We start from the raw sequence: 21,644 nt of genomic DNA, 5'->3' as shown, positions 1-21,644 counted from the left end.
GCACATAATGAAAAAGAAACATAGATTTTATAATAACGACATACAATTCAACTGTCCGGATTTTGTTCCAGTTCGTATTTTGCTCATCTGTTGTATACCACAGTTAGTGTTCATTAATTTTTGCGTATGGAAGGAGAGTGTTTTTTTTGTTCATTTTTCCCCTTTTTGTAAACAAAAAAAAAACAAAAGCATAACAAACGTCATCATCACTGCATATATTTGTGTTCTGTCATAGAACGATGTCCTCCACTGCATAAGGCTCGTACATTGATGCATAGCATATAACCATTGCTCCCCCCCCCTCACATAACTCAGGTATCCCACTTCAGTACGCCCCTCTATTCATCCTCCTCATCTGATTCTAGGTCTTCATCCTCCGGCAACGGGTCACACGGTTCCCCCCTATATTTATTCCACGGTGACCACACTTTGTTCCATTTACGCGGACATGCCCGCAACATATAAACTGCCCGTTCCTTTACCATGAGGAGATCCATATTTCTAACCCAGCCCGACACTGTCGGCAATTCCGGGGCCCCCCATTTTTGTGCTATGTCTCTTTTTGCCACTGTCATAGCTAATGTGGCCCATAATCGTTCATATTTGTTCAAATCAGTGGGATCCCAAACGTTTAGCAGGCATTTGCGGGGCTCGGGCAGGAGTGATTTTTCAAGGGCCTGGGAGATGGTTCGCATAATTTGTTTCCATACCTCCTGAAGCAACGGACAATCCCATAGTGTGTGAAGTAGGGACCCTTCCTCCCCGCAGCCCCTGAGACAGAATGGATGTGGCGTTTTCTGTATCTTGTGTAAAAGTGTTCTGGTATAATAGGTGCGGTGTAGGATCTTGAGCTGTACCAGTCTAAACCGTGCCGAGATGCCCACCTCCCTCGGGGAGGCCAACGCCTCGTTCCATTCTGTGTCGTCCATGTCCCCGAGCTCCCCGGCCCATCGCTCTCGGAGTTTCTGGGTGGGGTCCGGCAGGTTATTAATTAGTTTTTTGTATGTAAGGGAGGTTGCCTTCTGTTCCATGAAGTCAGTCAGCAGCCTGTCCTCCAGTGGAGAGGATTCCGGTAGTACTGTGCCGGGAGGGATTGCGTGCAGTAGGGCATGTCTGATTTGCACATACCTGTAGGTTTCAGTGGGCCCCATGTAATACTGTTGCCGCAATTGTGAGAATGTGATCATTGAGTCCTTGTCCCAAAGGTCACCTACAACCGAAATTCCTATTTGGTCCCATTGCGTGAACCCCTTACTGGCTCTTAAATTCCCTAGCGATTTCGTGTCCCACAACGGCGTCATTTTCGTAATTTTCCCCTGCCATCCCAGTCGGGACTGCGCTGCATGCCACAGGGATACCGTGTGCAGTGTCGGGCCTCTCAGTTTACGGGCTCTCGTGCGATTGTACAGTACTGCGAGCATGCCATCTGTTCCTAACTGCGACCAGTCCGCTTGGTATGCGGGATCCTCCCGCGGGGCGTGTATCCACTGATTTATTATCTTAAGCTGGGAGGCCCAGTAATACAATTGAAGGTTAGGTAGCGCAATACCTCCCTCGTACCAGCTTTTAACCAGTTTATCGTGAGCTATACGAGCTGGGCCATTGTTCCATAGGAGTGCAGACACAAGTGCAGCGACCTGTCGGAAGTAGCGTGGGGCAACCATATAGGGGGTATTCTCCAACACGTAAAGGAATCTAGGGAGAGCCATCATCTTATATAGGGCTGCTCTTCCAAGGAGGGTTAATGGCAGGGTGGCCCAGTACTTAACGTCTGCACGGAGACGCGTTAGAGGCGGCATTAGATTTGCGTCATAAAAGTCTTTCGCACTGGCGGTGATGATAATGCCTAGGTATTTAAATGAGCCTGTAGCCAATTGTAGGGGGCAGTCATCCCGCAGCGTCGGTTCCGGGCCCTTGAGTATGTAGATGATAGATTTGGACCAGTTAAGGGTGTAGCCAGATGCCCTCCCATGCTCGTCGCACATGGCCAGTAATGCAGGGATACCTTCGTTGGGGTTGGTCATATAGATCAGCATGTCATCGGCATATAGTGACACTTTGTCTTCCCACCCATCCGCCCACTTGAGTCCCCGAAACAGTGGTGTTGCCCTTAGCAGGATGGCCAGCGGCTCAAGCACCAGCGCAAAGAGCAGGGGCGATAGCGGGCACCCTTGTCTCGTCCCGCGGCCTAATGGAATGGGCTGTGAGATGTGACCATTCGCGACTATCTGCGCCATTGGTGACTTGTACAGCAACCGGACCCATGCTATGTATTTTGGTCCGAAGCCCATACGGGCCAGGACTGCAAATAAGTACTCCCACTCCACAAGATCAAACGCCATTTTGGCGTCCAGGGATAGGATGACTGCCTGTTCGGAGAGGAGATGCACTCTCGCCAGGACTCCATGCACCCTCCGCAAATTCAGTGCTGTGCTCCTATGCGGCATGAAGCCTGATTGGTCTGGATGTATCAGGGAGTGCAAGTGCGCCGTTAGGCGGCTAGCCAGGAGCTTCGCAAGTATCTTTGCTTCAACATTGAGCAGGGAGATAGGTCGGTATGAGGAGCACAGAGTCGGCGGTTTGTCAGGTTTGGGGATAGCCACTATGGTGGCCGTGCGCTGATCCAGAGGGAGTGTGGCCGCAACCAGACTTTCTGTATACATCTCCAGTAAGGGTTTGCTTAATAGGGGGGCTGCCATTTTATACCACTCTATGGGTATCCCATTCGGACCAAGTGCCTTGCCAGATTGCAAAGACTGTATTGCTAACTGGATCTCAGTTTCGGTCAGATCATTGTCCAATTCGAGTTGCGCTTCTTGGGAAAGCGTGGGGACCGTGATGTGGTCAAGTGAGGCTAACGCTTCCTGCTCAGTGACCGCCCTGGTCGGTGTGTAGATTTCCTGAAAGTGTTGTGCTAAGGTATGTACGATTTGTTCAGGGTGCGTCAGCAGCTGGCCCTCCCGATTGTACAGCCTCTGAATGCCTCTGTCGCTACCACCCCGCCTGTCCAACCACGCCAGCATTTTTCCGGCCTTGTCCCCTACATCGTAGATCCTGCTGGCAGTGCTCGCCAGATGTCCCTTGGTCACTGTTGTGAGGTGTGCCATGTGTTGTTGCTGTTTGAGATGGAGCGCATGCGCGGTGTCAGGGGAGGGATTTGACATGTGGGCGACATTCGCGTTGTGGAGCGCCAGTTCCAATTGAGCGAGCTCTTTTCTGGAGTCGCGTTTGTGCCCTGTGATAGTCGCTATCGCTGCGCCGCGTAGGACCGCTTTGTAGGCCTCCCAAAGTATAGACGGTGAAGAGACCGTTCCCGTATTCTCTGTAAAGTAGTGCGAGGAGGCCAGTTTAAGCTTCTTCCGGACACCCGGGACCTGCAAGTAGTTGGGGTATATTGGATATAGCCTGGCTCGCTTGCGCTCCTTGGATGTGATGTGGAGGGACACAGGAGAGTGATCAGATATACCCCTAGGTAGGATTTCCAGTTTGTCCACGGAGCCCAGCCCCACCCCCAAGAAGAAAAGATAGTCAATGCGCGACAGACTGTTATGTGCAGATGAATAGTGCGTGTATTGTTTAGTCGTCGGGTTCAAGTGGCGCCAGACATCCGTCAGGCCCAGTGCGGACAGGAAACCAGGAAGCACGGCGGCTCCCCGCTGCCGGTCTCGCAAGGGAAAGGTGTCTAGTAGCGGGTCTGCTATGGCGTTAAAGTCCCCTCCAATGATCATGTCACCCTCTGGGAGGTCGATGAGAAATTGACTCAGTGCAGGCAGCGCCGTGGAGTGCAGTGCTGGGGGGATGTATACTGACACCACTGTGAGGGACTTCCCCTCCCATTGGCCATGCAGCGCCGCAAATCTGCCCTGGTCATCTGTTTTGTGGCTATGAACCATGAAGGAGGAGTTTTTCTTGAGAAGTATCCCAGTGCCCCTGGACCCCGTAGTGAACTCTGCATGCGCTAACATGGTATATCCGCGCCTGTCAAGAGCTTTGCAGGTGGACCCAGCCAGGTGCGTCTCTTGTAGCATCACCAAGTCTGGCCCATGGCGTTTGATAGTTTGGAGAACCAACCCCCTCTTAATTTTGTCCCCCAGTCCCCTGACATTCCAGGTGAGCAATTTCAAGGGGGATACCGCTGTGAGGTGCGCGTCTCCCACAGCGGGTGCGTCGTTATGTCGTTGAGCCATGTGGAGGTATGACTAGTGTGACCAAAGCGTGAAGGCGGAGCATAGTGCCTGCGGGAAGATCTGCGACAAAGAACCAGGAGTGTATGGTTTGCAGTGGGGCCATGATTCGTGTAGTAGCAGCGATGACTAAGAACATTAACAATTAAAACATTACAACTTTCCCCCCTCCTCCCCCTCCCTGCTCCCCTGCACCACGGACGAGAACCCGCCCGCAACCCCAACTTGGCAGAGTGCTTAAACCCATCCCCGTCCATCTTACTTGCTCGTGGGGTTGGTGATACCCCTACAGGCACCGGCCGGTGCCCGCCCTACTCGGCTCCAGCAGTATCAAGGTCCCAAGCGATCACAAACACGCTGCCCCCAATGCTGAACAGTCTGATTAGCTCCTGACCGGTTGTCCAGAGTCAAATGGGTCTCTTTCAAGATCCGAGTCCAATGTCGTTGCACCCCCTCCGTTCGCAGGCGCACCCGATGATTGTGACGACTGTCCTTCGTTGCGATGGTGTTGTCGATCTCTGTGCTGGCGTTGTGGTTGCCCCACCTGCCTCCATCCATCAAGCCACTCCCGAGCCACCTCTGGTGTATCGAAGAACCACGCCTTGCCCTCGGCCACTATGCGCAATTTGGCGGGGAAAAGCATGGAGTATGGCAGGCCCCTGTCCCGCAGTGTTTTTTTAACATCCATGAAGGATTTTCTGCGTCTGGCTACCTCCGCCGTGTAGTCTGGAAAGAAGGCCAGCGTTGAGTTTTGAATTTTCACTGGCGGGGAGTTCCGTGCCGCTTGCAGGATTGCGTCTCTGTCCCTAAAATTGAAGAGCCTTGCCAGCACTGGCCGTGGGTTGGCACCCAGTTTGGCTGCACCACCAGGGACTCGGTGCGCCCTCTCAACAGAAAAGAAGTGGGACAGGCCTTTAGGTTTTAGCTGGGTCTTGATCAGCTCTTCTACGTATAAGTCCATTGCAGCCTTACCCTCCGACTCCGGCAGGCCCAGGATGCGGACGTTGTTCCGTCTTGAGCGCCCTTCCTGATCGTCGAGCTTTTCCTGCAACTGCTTCGTGACTCTTTCCATGCGTTCCATGGCCACCTGCAGGTCTGAGGTGTCTTCGACAAGAGACTTCGTGACTACCTCCACTTGTGAGACCCTTTCCGCCATTTTGTGAAAGTCGGCTCGGAGGAGTGTGACTTCGGAGGAGATAGAGCCCACCGTTGTCCGGACTTAGTTGAGTGTCTTCATTACGTCTTCAAGGGTCACTTTTGGATTGCCTCCCGCGTCCGGAGGAGTACCAGAGGAGTGACGGCCGCCACTCTGGGAATGTCCACTTTGGCCGTATGCGAATTTGTCGAGTTTCGCTTGTGTCGACGTACTCCGCGTACCCTTCCCGGCCATGATGTCGCGTTGCTGGCGGAGGTGGTATTACCTAGCGCCTGGTTTCACTGTCGTTCTTTGGGTCTCGCACGGCCTGCCGGCGCACGGCTGACAAAGCTATGTTTTGTCGAGGCGAAGGGGCACCTCAGTGGCACTCAGAGCCCGGGGCGGTGGGCAGGTCGCCGCTCCTCGGAGGGTGGTTATGCGGTCAACAGCGGGGTTGTGTGGGAAGGGCAGCGCGGCGCCATTCAGCGCGGCGATGTTCCTGAGAATGTCTCCCGGGTTTGTGCTTCAGCCTCCGTCACTCGCTGGTACAATGGCCACCTCGGGGGGGCCGGCGGCACCTAACAAGCGCCCAGGCCGGGCCGATCGAACTGCAATTAGTCTTGCTCCACGCCGGCTCTGCGGCAGGTCGCTGGTGTCCCTATGTGCCTGCCCGTGGAGGTATGATAGGTTCTGGATCGGTGGCCGTGGAAGGAGGTGGGCAGGTCTCTACACGGTCCCCCTCACCCCGGTGCGTTATCGGCGCCCCAGGCGCCCGGGTCCACAAGGTATGGTGCGGTCTCTGGCCTCCGTGGCGCTTTTCCCTCTCACCTCGGGATGCCTGTCTCCTTCTCTGGCCCCTCCGGACCCCTCGATGCGTTCAGGCGTGGGCGCTGTGGAGGCAAAGCGGATGCGTGATCTCCGTTGTTTTGCGGAGCAGCCGCCGGCTGGGGTCAGGGCGCCCGGGCCGGGGAGGGCGCACTTCCGCCCGGGTCCTTCGTCCACTTGAGGCCGGTGCTTTCAGGCTGGTGCAGGCCCCGCCACTGCGTCACCTGCAGGAGCTGTTCCCGGCGGCCGTTTTGCTCCGGGGTTTCAGCAACCAGCGTCGCTTGGGCTCCCGAGCCGCTGCAGCCCCTTCGGGCGGGCGAGGAAACGGATCAAGGTTCGGATAGTCGGTGAGGCCGGTGATCCTGTCGGAGCTCCCGCTTCAAGCTGCCGCCATGCTCGGCAGTTGGCCACGCCCCCCCTATACTCTCGATTTTAGAAACAAAAAAATCTGCTAAGGAGTCACATTGTGCTTTATCTAGACATGGGGCCTTGGGTTGACTAGTGGCACCAGAGATTTCCTGCACTACCTTGAACAAGGCTTTAGGACGATTTTGAGCGTTAAGGAAAGATGAATTAACATATTCAATTCTGGCAGCTTTACAGAGAGTATGGTATTTAGTTAAAGCAGCTTTATAGTGTAGTTTAGCTTGTGGGTCGTACTCTGAACGCCACTTCCGCTCAAGATGTTTACAGCTGTTTTTTTCTTTTTTTAGTTTGTCATTAAACCAAGGCGCCGGGGGGTGATGTATATTAAATGTCTGCTTTCGAAGTGGGAGACAAATGTCTGCAGCAGATGTGAGCCAGCGATGGATGACGTCCACTTGATCAGTGCTACTGATCTCAGTAAGGGGCATAGAGTCTGACAAAACAGAATTGAATTTATTGGAATCTTTCCAATTGCGGGTCATTCTAGGTTCAGGAGCAGTTGCTAGGTGGTTAATAGATCTATCAAATGAAATAGAGAATTCTAGCACAAAGTGGTCAGACGCCGGGACAGGTAAGGGGATCTTGCAGGATACTGCATCCAAATTAGATAGAATTGGGTCAAGCAAATTGCCCGCCTTGTGAGTAGGGCCTGAATTGTGTAGGGTAATATTCATGGCCGCTAAGTCAGACAATAAATTTGTACTGATTGGGCATGTTGTATCGATAAAATGAATGTTTAGATCACCAACAATAAGGAAATTAGTTGACGTCAATAGTAAAGGAGCTTAACTTTCTGAAAGAGATGAAGCCTAGGAAGAGGCAGGGCCAGGAGGGCGGTAGATCAAGGCGCCTGTAAGTGTGAGATTGGGGGATAACAGTAACTTAAACAACCCAGCTTCACAGTTAGAAATCGCGATATCCTCCCATTTACAAGAGTGTTCTTTTAAAGATAATGGCTATTCCCCCCCCCCCTCCTTGCCCTTTCTGTTACTGCCCAAGAAGGTGTAATTATCTGGGAGAGCGGTTGCAATATCAGGGTCAGAGTGGTCCGTCAGCCAAGCCTCCGTGAGGAACAGGGCATCAGGTTGGAAGGAACAGAGAAGATCAAATACATCTCTACTGTGCTTAGGGAGGGACCTGCAATTTAGACTAATAAAGTTACAAGTTTGTGAGGGGAGTTTGGGAATCGATTTACATAAGAAATTAGATGCCGAAATGTCTAGTGTAGATGGAAGGGCAGTGAGAGACAGCGAACAATCCGGGCAGGTCAGGGGCGTATGCTGAGGGGAAAGAGGAGTGTCATTAGTGCATTGGGGTGGCCTGAGGGACAGGAGAGTATTTTTAGAGTAGGTTCGCCTAAAATCAGCGTACGTTGGGGCATAAGGACTGGCCCTGGGCTGCGGACGGGCGCAGACGGGCAGGACTCTGGCACGACTCCGGCGTGCCACCGTCGCTCCCGCTGCGCGTCGCCCAGCACATCGGTTAAGTAGGGAGGCGGCGGTAGGAAGACTAGACCGCACACCCCCGCTTCCGCCGTAAGTGAATAGGGATAGGAAGACCTCCCTCCACACCACGAGCTCGGCTCTGGGAGGAACGGGGAGTGGTAGAGCACAGAAAAGGTGACTGTCGGCAATCGACAAGCACTTTTTAAAACACACAAGTGCAGGCAACCGAAGATGTGCCCCCTTGCTCTCTCACAGCAGCGTCACACACCCCGGAACCATAATGCACAGGAATAACAAGTTAAAAAAGAGACTATTGGATACGCCTGCACCGGCTCCACCACCTAAAAAGAGGGACATTGCCACATCTCCTCTCAGGGTCCCTTCTCCACTACCTCCTCCACCACCTCCTCCACTTTCTCCCCCTCCACACCATTCTCCTACACCATCTCCTCCTCCGGCGAATGATTATGACACATCTGATGAAGGTGAGGGTTCGGAAGAGGATCCACTATGGGACCATAGTCCACCTTCTTCCCCTGATCCTTGTAACGGCAAGAACACACCAGATGTCCCTAATGTTCCACAGGAAGACATCTACCCCTCTAGGCCTACCCCTCCAAAAGACACAACAGGTTTTAATCAGCTGCTTTACAGAGCTGCCCAATACTATGGGGTTAGCTTACACACAGACCCGGTGGAAGAGGACTTCCTAATGGACACTTTTGATACCTCAAAAAGGTCCACCTCTATTTTACCCACGCTAAAAGGGGTCATCAAGCATGCACCTGAAGTGTTTGAAGATCCTGTGAAGGCCAGAGTTATTAACCCCAGTATCAACAAAAATTATAAATCTGCCCTGAGAGACCCAGCCTATATTAAAAGCCCAGTACCTTTTAGATTCCCTAGTAGTTTCCAATGCTAGGAAAAGGGCCAACTCTCAGACATCAGGGGATGCTCCACCCCCAGATAGTGCAAACTATTAGACGCCTCTGGCAAAAGAACAGCATCACAAGCAGCTAACATATGGCGTATTGCCAACACTCAAGCTTTGTTAGTAAGGTATGATAGGACACATTACGATAAACTTGAGACCCTATTGCAACACCTACCAGATAAATATAAACACAGGCCCAATGATCTCATATAGGAGGGAAAGATCATCACTAACACGTCCAACTTTGTGCTCTGGACGCAGCAGATACCGCCTCCAGAGCCGTCAACACAAGTGTAGTTCTGCATATACATGCTTGGCTACTCATTTCAGGTTGTAAACCGGAAGTACAAACTTCCATTTTAAACCAGCCTTTCGATCAGGAACACTTATTTGGACCAAATGTAGATTCATCACTTGAGAAGATGAAAAAAGACAGACACAGCCAAATCTATGGGAGTCATGCAATCGCAAGCTCCCACACGTTCTTTTGTCACCCCTTCTACAGTGGCACCTCCAGAGGCTACTCCTCTAACAACCCTTCCACCTCTTACAAGGCTCTCATCCAGTCTACATTCACCAGAGGTTACCAAAGAGGAGGCTATAGAGGCAACAGCAACAAAGGTAGAGGCAAGACCAACAATACCCAATCTGCCTCCAGCCCTACCAAATGACTTTCCTCCGCTCCCTCTGACCATTCCACTCCTGTCGGGGGAGAATACCCTCCTGTCTGGAGCAACATCACCACAGATAGGTGGGTGAGACAAATCGTTCGAACAGGTTACTGTCTAGAACTCAATTCTACCCCGCCCACCCCACCCCACCCCCCAAACATACCACCCTCCTGAAAAAAACATGCAATAGAACCAGTACTCCTGCATCAGCAAAACACAGGGGTTTACTCCCTCTACTTCCTCATTCCAAAGAAGGATGGCTCTCTGAGCCGCATCCTCGACCTCAGTCCCCTAAACCTGTACATACAATCAGACCACTTTCACATGGTCACACTTCAAAAGGTCCTTCCTTTGCTCACACAGGGCGCTTTCCTTGTCACTCTAGATCGCAAGGATGCCTACTTTCAAATTCCCAATCACACCTCTCACAGGAAATATCTCTGGTATGTAGTGGACGGTCAGCATTATCAATTCAAGGTTCTCCCATTCGGAGTCACCACAGCACCCAGAGTCTTCAAGTGTCTAGCAGTAGTGGTGGCTCACCTAAGAAGGCAGCATATTCATGTCTAACCCTACCTAGACGCCTGGCTCATAAAAGCCAAGTCATACAACTGGTGACTACAGCACGATCACGCCACAACCCAACTGCTACACAACTTAGCGTTCACCATAAACCACCCAAAGTCGCACCTACAATCCTCCCACATCCAACAATATCTTGAGGCAACAATAAATACCTCAAAGGCACTTGAATATCCCAGTCCAACCAGGATAGCAAGCATGCAAAGCCTTGTCACAAAGTTTCAACCGCAACACTCTTCCATCTCGAGTGTTCATGCAACTAATAGGGATGATGGCATCTTGCATATTCATAGTACCTCACGCAAGACTCCAGATGCGTCCCCTACAGGAATGTCTAGCACATCAGTGGAACCAAGCTCAAGGTCAGCTGACATATCTGGTGTTGGTGGATGGTCACACGCATCGCTCTCTGCAGTGGTCGAACACCAAAAACCTTTCCAAGGGGCAACCATTCAAACAGCCAGTTCCACAGATTGTGCTAACAGCGGACGCTTCGCTCTCCGTCTGGGGAGCTCATCTTTTACATACCATACAGGGCACGTGGACACCCCAACAAAGGTTGCTCCACATCAATCACTTAGTTACTAGCTATCTTCCTAGCACTTAAGTCATTCCAGAAACACATTCTAGTCAAAGCTGTCCTAGTCCACACGGACAATATGACAGCAATGTAGTACATACAAAAACAAGGCTGGACACACTCCCTGCAACGCTCCAAACTAGCACAAAGCATATGGAGATGGGCTATTCCTCAAAACATTTTTTTCCTAGCCCAACATGTTCCAGGAGTCCAGAACAGTATAGCCGATCTGTTAAGTCGTCAAACGCAATAGCCTCACAAGTGGGAACTTCATCTGCAAGTTCTTCAACCATTCTTCCAATTGTGGGGGCACCCAGAGATAGACCTCTTCGCCACACACAAAAACTCCAAATGCCCAAGGTATCCACACCCATTGTCCAAAGGCAATGCAATATGGATGAATTGGTCAGGCAGATTTGTGTATGCTTTTCCGCCTCTCCCACTCATTCCACTGGTGGTGCGCAAACTGCAGCAACACTCACCGACTCTCATCCTAGTTGCTCCAACGTGGGCCAGACAACCGTGGTACACCACATTACTGGAACTATCTGTAGTCCCGCACCAAAAACCACACCCCTTTCCACACCTCCTAACCCAGAGCCATGAAGAGATCAAACACCCAGGATCCTGAAGTCCTGGAGTTTGGTTACCTTAACCTTTCCCCTGATTGCATGAATGTTATCAGAGAAGCTAGACGCCCCACCACTAGAGCTTGCTATGCAGCCAAGTGGAAACTGTTTGTTATATACTGCAACAATAACCACATCAATCCTTTAGGTCTAACCTAGAATACACATCTATTAGGTTACAACTTGCTGCTATAGCAGCCTATTTACAAAATGGACATTTGTCACTATTCAGAGTACCTGCCATCAAAGCCTTTATGGAAGGACTCAAAAGAATAATTCCACCCAGAGTGCCACACTCACCTGTGTGGAACTTAAATATTGTGCTCAGAAGACTAATGGGTCCTCTATTCGAACCCCTACACAAATGTGAATTGCAGTTTCTCACATGGAAAGTCGCTTTCCTAGTGGCCATCACTTCTCTTAGAAGAGTCAGTGAGCTTCAAGCACGTACTAATCAAGAAACATTTTTACAACTCCATCATAATAAAGTTGTTCTCACGACAAAGCCAAAATTCCTTCCTAAAGTTATTTCTCCTTTTCATCTTAACCAGTCTGTTGAGTTGCCAATATTCTCCTCGCAACCAGAAACAGTCGCAGAAAGAGCTCTTCATACGCTAGACGTAAAAAGAGCACTCCTTTATTATATTGACAGAACAAAACCTTTTCGTAAAACTCAACAACTTTTTGTATCCTTCTCACGACCACATAAAGGCAATCCTATATCAAAAGCTGGAATTGTAAGGTGGATTGTCAAGTGCATACAAATTTGCTATCAAAAAGCAAAACATACATTATCTATTCCTCCTGAAGCACACTCTACCAGAAAAATAGGGGCTTCAATGGCTTTTTAGGATACATTCCCTTAGAAGACATCTACAAAGCAGCTACATGGTCTACACCGCACACATTCACAAAACACTATTGTGTAGATGTGCAAGCAAATCAACAAGCTAGTGTGGGCCAGGCTGTACTCAAAACACTATTTCAAACAACTGCAAAAGATACTGGTGGTCCCCGCTAAGGTGCTGTACTGCTCTATAATCTATGCACAGTTTGTGATCTGCAGGTCATAAGCCACAAACAGAAAATGCTACTTACCAGTATGCATCTGTTCTTGGTATGGAGAGCTACAGATTCACACACGCCCACCTGCCTCCCCGGCTACCTTTATCTGTTACAGTATTATCTTATTTAGATACAGCATACATGGGCATCTTTTCTATTTTTCACAAAACTCAATCATTTCCCTAACTGGCGAAAAAACTATCTAAAGAAGGAGCTGATGCCAATGCGCACTATGGTCCAAAGGAGGAGTCACCTATCTCGTGACTTCCAAACACTTTTCCAGGACAACAACAAAGTGCAACCATCCGGGCCCAACACCACATGGCGATCTATGCACAGTGTGTGAATCTGCAGCTCTACATGCTAAAAACAGATGCATACTGGTAAGTAGCATTTTCCTTCTTAAGGACCCTGCACATTTTGAGAACAGGATCTCCTTAGGCGAAATGAAGCGTCCTGACCACAATGAGGGACACTTAGTGGACAGTGTCTGGATCATCCACTAAGTGTCCCTAATTGTGGGAGTGGTGTGGCTCACTGGTTAGAGGCGGCAGACCCGGAAGCAGAGGTCGGCCCGGGACCAGGGTTTGATTCCCGACGCGGCAGCGTCTTGGGCCATGGTCAGCAGACTCGATAATTCTCGCCTCGGTGCCTACTCCAAGCATGGGTCCCATTCAGCAACTCTGGGCAATAGCTTGCTTAATCTCTACTAACGGCTCCATCAGCGCCGGGGATGCTTGTCTTCGCCTTGGAGATGCCCAGGAGGAACCATCTCACAGGGAAGCCAGGATGGGTTCCCCAGTGGTATACAGCGCCGGGACGCCCCTTTGCTGGGGCAGCTGTGCGCTTTACAAGTATACAACATTTACAAGTATACGACATTGTGGTTGGGACCCTCCATTTCGCCTAAGGAGCACTATCCTTCCTCTCTTGAGGTGGAATCATTGACTGGTACAGTGCTTAATTTGTGCCTGTGCTTTCCGGTGCTTAGCACCGGCACTTAGTTCTTAGGGCCGGGTCTATGCACTATAACAGTCTTTCCAGTGAATAGATAATATTGCATGCCACGGTAAGGGGTGAATCCATACCTGCCCGGATTCGATCTGTGCTGCTTGAGTGAGCGTGCGTGCTGTAAAATATCTAATTAAATTTGGATGCGGGGGGCTTCTCTCCTTCTCATGAGGCACACGGACGGCACACACAGCCAGAAACGGCCTGGGCGTGATGAAGTGAGGCCCTCTAGTGTGTCGGATTCACCCACAGGCCTCAGCCGAGTTGTGGCATAGATATGCATATCTGGAGTGCACAGGCACACATTCCATGCCCTCCCACGCTCACTCACCCTCACCTGTGTCAGATCTGGGCAGAACTTCCAGTACCTCAAGCCGCATTTTCAGAACAATTCCTCTCACTCCTATGGAAAGGCAGAGCATGCAAAGCAGACCCTGGCAAGCACAAGGGAGGAAGCAGGACGGACGCACTGACCAGCAAAGAGTAAACCAGTGACACCAATCAACATAAAAATACCCAGCATAAAATCTGAAGCACTTTCCAGAATGTCTGACAGCGAGATCTACACACCCTTGAAGCACCAGAAACTTCGAGCGCAGAGCTCAAGGTTGCCATGGTAAAATGGTGTGTGGCCCAAAAATTTGATGATTGCCTTTATCTACAAGAATGTACCCCATAATACTACTGAGCACAGCCTATACAGTGCGCACCACAAACTGAGTTGTTATTGGCTGCTATTAATGTTAAATGGAATTTTCCATCTGTGGGGTTTCCGTTTTATTGACCTTTGCAATTGGAAAGGGTGACTTACCCTTGCAGGGATCCAAATATGAAAACTGCAGATTATACACAAATCTGAACTGTGCAGCAGGTGGGGTAACTTTCTATACTAGCTTACTAAAAAGGTGGGACGACCTACCTTACCTGAGGAAGTCTCTCTTGATGAAATTCAGATTGGGTATTACATCTGGCTTTCAGCAGTATCAGATGAGGTTGTGAAGTGAAGCCAATAGAGTAAGTGGGTGGTGCCAGTGGAGGAAGTGGGTGGAGCCGGGAGAAATGGGTGTGGCCTCCTAAAATAAATTGAGCACCTGGACCTAATATTTTACAAATTAAGCACTGGACTGGCAACCATCCAGGTGGTCACCGGTTAACACTAAAAGGCCATCCTTTGATAGAGAGGAGCCCCCCAGACAGGGGCACCAACTAATTTTTTCTTTGTCCTGATGAAGTGCCGCCCGACCATTGGGCTTTCAAGCCACGAAACATGTTGACGACACCAAACTAGTGACCACTTCAGAGTAGAAGCCTCTTGGTAACTGAAGCCTATATGATATCACCACTGTTTTTACTTGGTCCTGCTAACCTTTCCTTATAGAAATAAAATGTAGGTTACAAGAGCCTATTTTAGCCACCACGCACTCAACAAACCCATTTATTCTCTCACTTGCACTCATCTATATGGCATCTCCAGATCAAAACATCTCCGATAAAGAAGCCCCCAGGCCTGTCTGTCATTGCAACGCCGGCCAGACTAGGAGCACCCAATGATTAAGCATAACACCCTACAGGTGTGTGAGGGCTCCAAGATCTGACTTTCAGATCTCCCAGAGACATGTATCTTAGCCATCTGGTACAACTGTTTGTATCCACTTGGCAGAGGAGGAACTACCCTAGTTCTGATAACGAACCCCTCCCTCCAGCCTCAGGGATGTCAGCAATACTCTTTCACTGTCTTTGAAAGTAATATTACCTCCATCCTGTGCATGTGAACAGGCCAAGAGCTTTCAGAACAGACCCCACTTGCATGTGCTCAAGATATCAGCGCAGGGATATGGGTATACCTATAGCAGTGTACCTTTAACCACATGGGTGCTACGCGTTTTCCCGCTGTGCGCTGAAAAATCGAAAATGCCTGAGTTCATGACGAGTTGACCTTGTCACAAGCGCAGCGCAGGTAAGGTCCATGACGAGCTGGCTTTGTCACCAGCACTGAAGGGGTTAATTAAGTAAGTCAGTAGGCCAACACACTTCTGATGCAGATAGAAAATGTCTGGTCGCAGTAGGATCACAGCAAAACACGCTTGGAACACTCCACTAGACTTGAGCCTGTGACAATCAGGGTCTTGTATATCAATCAATATGGGTCTTGTATAGCCTGGCTACTTACCCGTGAGGGTCTCAAGGCGCTGGGGTAAGGGGGCTGCTGGTCTCACTGGGTGGAGGATCATTCGATGAGCCAGGTCTTGAGGTACTTCCTGAATTGGGTCAGCGACGCAAATTGCCTGAGGTGATCGGGCAGTTCCAGGTCTTGGCAGCAAGGTAGGAGAATGACCTTCCTCTGGTTCTGGTCTTTTGTATCCGGGGGATGAAGGCAAGGGAGAGTTGGGAGGAGCAGAGTTGTCCGACTGGTTTGTGGAATGCAAGGCGGTGGTTCAGATATGCTGGTCCATCCTCGTTTAGTGCTTTGGAGGCATGATTGAGGAGCTTGAAGATGATTCCAGTGAAGTTGTCAGAGGCGTTCCGTGATGTGGCTGCGGCGGCGATGTTGAGGACCAGTCTGGCTGTGGCGTTTTGAACGTTCTGAAATTTCTTGAGCTGTTTCTGGGGGACACTGGCTTAGTGCATTTCCGTAGAAGAGTCTTTAGGTAATGAGTGCGTTGGTGACTGTCTGTTCGCAGTAGTCCTCTGTCGCAATAGAGAGTGCACTTGGTGTGTTCCTACAGGATCTGACCCTTATCAAGAAACAGGCCTAGAGCATCACACAGGTGCTAGATTAGCGTGACACTAGAGCCAAAATCCCCCCAAAAACAGGATACCAGATACTTGCAGTATACCATTCAGAGGACACTCCTGTACCACCAGGCATCATGAAAAGCTTCTCTTTGCTAAGTTCACCTTTTCCCAACTTTCAGAAATTGGTAGAGTTTTTTTGTTATTTTTTTTAACCAGTTCTTTTTTTCTTCCAAGTGGTAGTCGATTTTTCCAATTTTGTTTCTTTCTTCCTACTAGTTTGTAGTGGAAACAGGTGTGAAACCAATGAGTGAGCCTTAAAAGTTCTCTATTTCTAAAAGGTAGACACAATTCAAAATCCAGCAAGTGGTCATTTGTGTATTGTGTAGATGGTTCATGAGTTTCCCATAGAAACTAATTATTGAAATTAAAAATAGAAATAGGTGACCATGTTATTATCATTTTGTTGGCAGATCTACAAAAGTAGTATAATGGTACGTCCTTTAGACCTTTACAGTCACTGGGAAATTATAGTGGTAGTGGATGTCAAAAACATGCAAAAATCAAAGCCTTCGAAACGGACTTTAAAGATTGTGACGAGTACTATTCTGAATTTGAGGTTACCCATTCTATCCTATGAATCTTGAAGAATTTTGCAAAATGTGTTCTTTCTTGCACACTGGCTTAGATTTGAAAACCGAAAATTAAGAGGAATTTATTTGGTAATAACAAGTGGTCAGCTGTTCTGTTTTCCCACACTTCTCTTGATAAAAATGGTACAAGAAATGCAACTTGGAGACCTCAAATTTTCGCCTTGAAAATAAGTCCATTCTGGCGCTGTGGGTGGCTACTTCATTTTGTCTCTGGTTCGACAGCCACCATGGAAAACCTTCCAAATCCATATATTCCTGAAAACAGAAATCCAGGGAAGTCTGGGGTGACGTTACTTGTGTAGAATCTACTACATTTTCTTACCTAGAAAGCCTTTCAAATGTCATAACTGGGGCTGAATAATGCATTTTCCTCAGTTCATGCAGGTACAGTTTCAGAATGTGTGGATTCAAAGATTCCTACCACCATGTGTTCCCACAATCCTACTGATAACAGTACCTCGCATATGTAAAGATGCAGCCATTTTATGTACTCTGGCTTTTGTCCTCGATTTCTTCTGCATTTGGAACTATTTTTCTTTTATTATGAACGATGAGGAGTCTGTGGAAGGAAGAACTTCTCCACCAGAAAACAGTTACTACAGACTCTTCTTTAGCAGTAACTTAGTTCAGAGGTAGCAGAACATGTTAACATATTAACGCTAGATAATGACTGCAATTTAGCTAGGACTCTTCAATGACAAACTAAACACTGGCTCTAATCAGGGCAAGAATGGGAACACAAGAAATGCTTATTTTCATTTTCAGACTTATTGCTATCCAGTACCTACCTAGCTTCAGCATCCTAATGGGGATGAGTACACTGTATACCAACAATTGTTCCCTCAAATTAAGACGATTTTGCTTGAACATTTAGGTCTGAACCCATTCAAATCTATCAAATGTTATTTTAGATGTATTGTAATCCTGGTGTACTGGTATTTGTGAGAGGTTATCACTTATGAAACACGTTCAAACGTTATTCTCTGCCCTATACACATGTATTACAGCAAAATCATGAAACCTTTAATCGTATTAACCAACCTTCGATAATTAGTTCTGAATTCTAATCATGTGTAAAACATACTTCTACCCAGTAGTGTGCTGCACAAACCGTATCAAGTGAATGGTGGCAACGCACTTGAATTTAAAGTTGTTAAAATGTAAAAGCTTGCGGCTGATTTGTGAGGGCGTACAAAGGAATGTTTAATTTACACGTTTTAGTGTTGGCTGGATTCCTTAACAGAAGGGGCATGTGCATTGTTTTACTTGCATTTGATACTGCTAATTAAATTACCTTATGTTTTTGTATTTGTTAATATAAAGGCCCATAAAGTAAAGAAATGTTGAATCTCTCAAGCCACTAGCTCGTCAGCCCATACAAAAAACATCTTAGTTTTAAAATATTTTATATGTATTGCAACGTGGTTGTGCATTGTGACGAGTCATGTGGCGACATACAGTGGATAATTTGTAGTAATTTCTACTTTTGTATAATCTGCAGTTGGGGGTCATGATAGTCGTGAAGATGCATCCGCTTGTATGGAATTGCTGATTTGGAAAATGAAAGAGGACACAAAAGGAAAACGATGCTGACTGTCAGATGGATGAATACAAATGTGTGGTTGTAAAATTAAACTGTGCACTTAATAAAAAAAAAGTCAGGGGTAGATTTTTGATAATGTTAATGTTACAATTGTAAATGAATACTGGAACTTCTTGTACATATTCTAGTTTCACTTTAAAATATTTTTGTGTAAACATTTGTGAAGTGAGTTAACTGTTTGTGTTTGTTCTTTAAGGTTTTGAACATTATACTTAGTCAAATTATGTTTGTTTAATTGTTTTGGGCAGACAAATACACTATTGCAGACTCCAAAATGTAGCTGTTTCTTAAATTGTTTATTTTCTTTGTATTTGTAATGTTTCAACAGTCTGAATCCCAGTATTTAATTAGCTGAAATCAATATTTCAGTGTTCCTCAGCAACGTACTATTTCATAATAACTATTTGCCATAGTTCTGTTTTCTTCATGGAATTTAAAGAAAAGATTGTGATTTGCATTAAGATGTCTGTAGTAGAATGTCATGCAAATGTTTGCCCTACTCTTCTGGTTGAACCTTTGCCTTTTTTTCCACAGTGGAGTACTTCTGATTGTGTACTTTAAGTCTATGCACATGTTGTTTCCATCTTTTGTTCGCTGAATTTATATGCTTTATTTTGAACTTTGCCACATAATTTGACAAGAAGTTATTTTCCTAATTGTCATTTTGTAGTTTTTGAACCTTGGTGTTTTTCATAAGCAATGTTATGTTTTCCAGCAGGCTTGAATTGCTTCTCTCCCCTTACCCAAACACATGGTGATCTTAAAACCTTGTTATGATATCACCTCAGCAGTGAGCTTGGTGAGGTGCCATCACCTAAGCAAGAGTTTACATCAGTGGGTGAAGGTGGGGAAAATATGTAAAAGCTGAAACATTTTTCTTTTGTCATCAAAGAACAGCGTGTTTAATCAAAATAATAGATCCCTAAATTGATGTGTGCTTCATCTTGACATAAACAAGAGCTTCATTACAGAAAATAAGGATTTTATTTTGATGCTTATGTAGATCATTTAACCCAAGTTTCCTAAAGTCGAACATGTTTGAGGGTACGGTTTCGAAAGGGCAGTTGATTTGACATCATTCTGGTACTTTTCCTTATAGCTGCTTTTAGTTTAAATATTGAAAGCTTGAAAAGTATTTGTGTTTAAGGTCCAGTTTCTTTTGTTTGAACACAGTTACAAAACTATACTTGTGTAGCACTCTTCAGTTGTTTAAGAAGAGCAGCGAACGAATTACTGGATTTTCGGAGATTGCGTTTGAAGTTGAATTTGTGTGGTAAAGACTTCAGCAGCTGATACGTTAACAGTTGTTTGAAGCATTCTGATACTTTCATTACGAATAATGACTTCAGATGTAATACATATGTGTATGCCCTCAATATGGCTGTTTGTATGCGACCAGCGTTTCTTTGCTTTGGGTCTTCCTCTTATGATGCATATTAGACATTTTCATAGCACGTTGCTTTTGCGTTAGCCTTAAGCTAGATCTGGCAATAGAGTCCATATATAAATAAGTTCGATGTGAACAACTGTTGGGTGCATTTTTTTTTTATCTTCCTTTGGGAAGAAATACTTGCTATATTGAGTAGCACATTTTATATATAATGTAGCTTTCTATATATTATGGTGCATAGGGACACACTTAGGTTCACTTATCTATAGTTCTAGAAGTGTCATCATATGTTTTTTAAACGTTTTTTTACGGATCAAAGTATTTGCCATGTATTGAGCATACTGACCCAAAGCAGTCATGCACAACCTGCAAATTGTGGTCTGAATCCTATCTGGTTTGTGGACATTATTTTGACGTATAAGAATGTCTACTGCTGCAACCAAGTGTTTTCAATGTGTGTGATGCTGTAGAATCTAAACATAACATGATCACTGGGCACAGCTGCTGCTATCAATATACTTCCTTAAATAATGATAAAAGCAGCATGAAGATGTACATGGTCTCCAGTTTTACCCTTTGCTGCATTTGTAATTCCTTTACTGATACCAGATGCTCACAAATGAGGGTTGACATAGCCTTTCATGCTTGCTGTTTTAACCAAAATAGGTACCTTGAGCAAAAATAATGTATGATGCCTCTGATGATCTGGCCCTTCGGGCTGTTAGGCTTAATCACTCTCCAGACAGCAAGAGTCACTAGTTCTCAATGGGACCAAACACATTTAAAACCTACCTGAGCACCGAAGTTGAAAAGCTTAGTGTTGCACTTGAACTAAAGCAGGAAGCTATTGTCAGATTAAGGGCTGTAATGTTTCTCATAGTGATTACATCCAAAGTATATTCTCATCTCTTCTTAGTCCATCAGAATGACTTCAGGCATTTGAGAGACTAACTTGCATTAACAGTTCATCCCATCTTTTCTCTCATGGTTAAAAACTAGACACTTTTTAACCAGCACACAAAGTAGAGAAAAAAGGGGTAACCCACAATCGTCTTTGAGTCATTAGAGGAATTGTATCCTCTCTAAATGTGAAGAAATTGCCAGTGTTCACTTTCTGGCTTGGACTCATTTAACCTGAAAGTTAATAGACAAGCCTTTGATCATTTCTGCATTGTTTTTCACTGTCACTTAACCCAGTGATTTGTAATTGGTTGCTTTCATGCCATTTCTCAAGCAGTCAACCTTGGGTCAATTTAAACTACACTAAACCTATGTTTGAAAATGCTGTTATTGGTCTCAACTGCCAGAGATTACGGTGAGAGCACTACTTTACATCTTTTTTTTTTACACATCTGTGCTACTGCATATATCGACTAGTCAAATGTCAATCAATAACTGACCTGTTCAAAAGGAACAGTCCATCCTGAACGTCCTGAAGCCGAAGTCCCTCCAGGAATGTCGGATGAGGTTTGTCTGCACGGATGTCCCGTTGGGAGTCCTTGCATTGCCGGTCTCCATCTCGAGCTGGGGTTTCTGTTCGGGACAGGTCAAAGAGTCGTTCTGATGGACGTCGCTCGCCTGATGCAGGTAAGCACAGGAAGAAGTCACGGAGGTCGTCGACCTCCCATAAATATGACGCAGAGGCCCGCTGCTCCGGTCTTCACTGGACACGAGCCCATGGGAGTCGACCCCCACCTACCTTCCATTTTCTGGGGTATCTAGATCTCAGATGGAAACCTATTCTAGGGCTTTACAGGCCATCTTTGGGTCACCATCTG

General features: G+C 47.1%; 1 protein-coding gene across 1 annotated transcript in view; it reads left to right on the top strand.

Annotated features, from left to right (window-relative positions):
• Nucleotides 1–19,997, top strand: part of LOC147728286 (uncharacterized) — a 1,395,946-nt gene extending 1,375,949 nt beyond the window's left edge. Inside the window, exon 16 of the mRNA XM_086963769.1 lies at nt 18,375–19,997. Within this exon, the coding sequence (XP_086819895.1) occupies nt 18,375–18,466 (92 nt within the window). The 3' untranslated portion in view covers nt 18,467–19,997. The remainder of the gene's footprint in view (nt 1–18,374) is intronic.
• Nucleotides 19,998–21,644: the final 1,647 nt, after the last annotated feature.

Source organism: Lissotriton vulgaris, chromosome 3_1, assembly GCF_964263255.1.
Source record: "Lissotriton vulgaris chromosome 3_1, aLisVul1.2, whole genome shotgun sequence".
NCBI lineage: Eukaryota > Metazoa > Chordata > Amphibia > Caudata > Salamandridae > Lissotriton > Lissotriton vulgaris.
The sequence above is the reverse complement of the archived record's forward strand: the minus strand, read 5'-3'. Positions and strand labels throughout refer to the sequence as shown.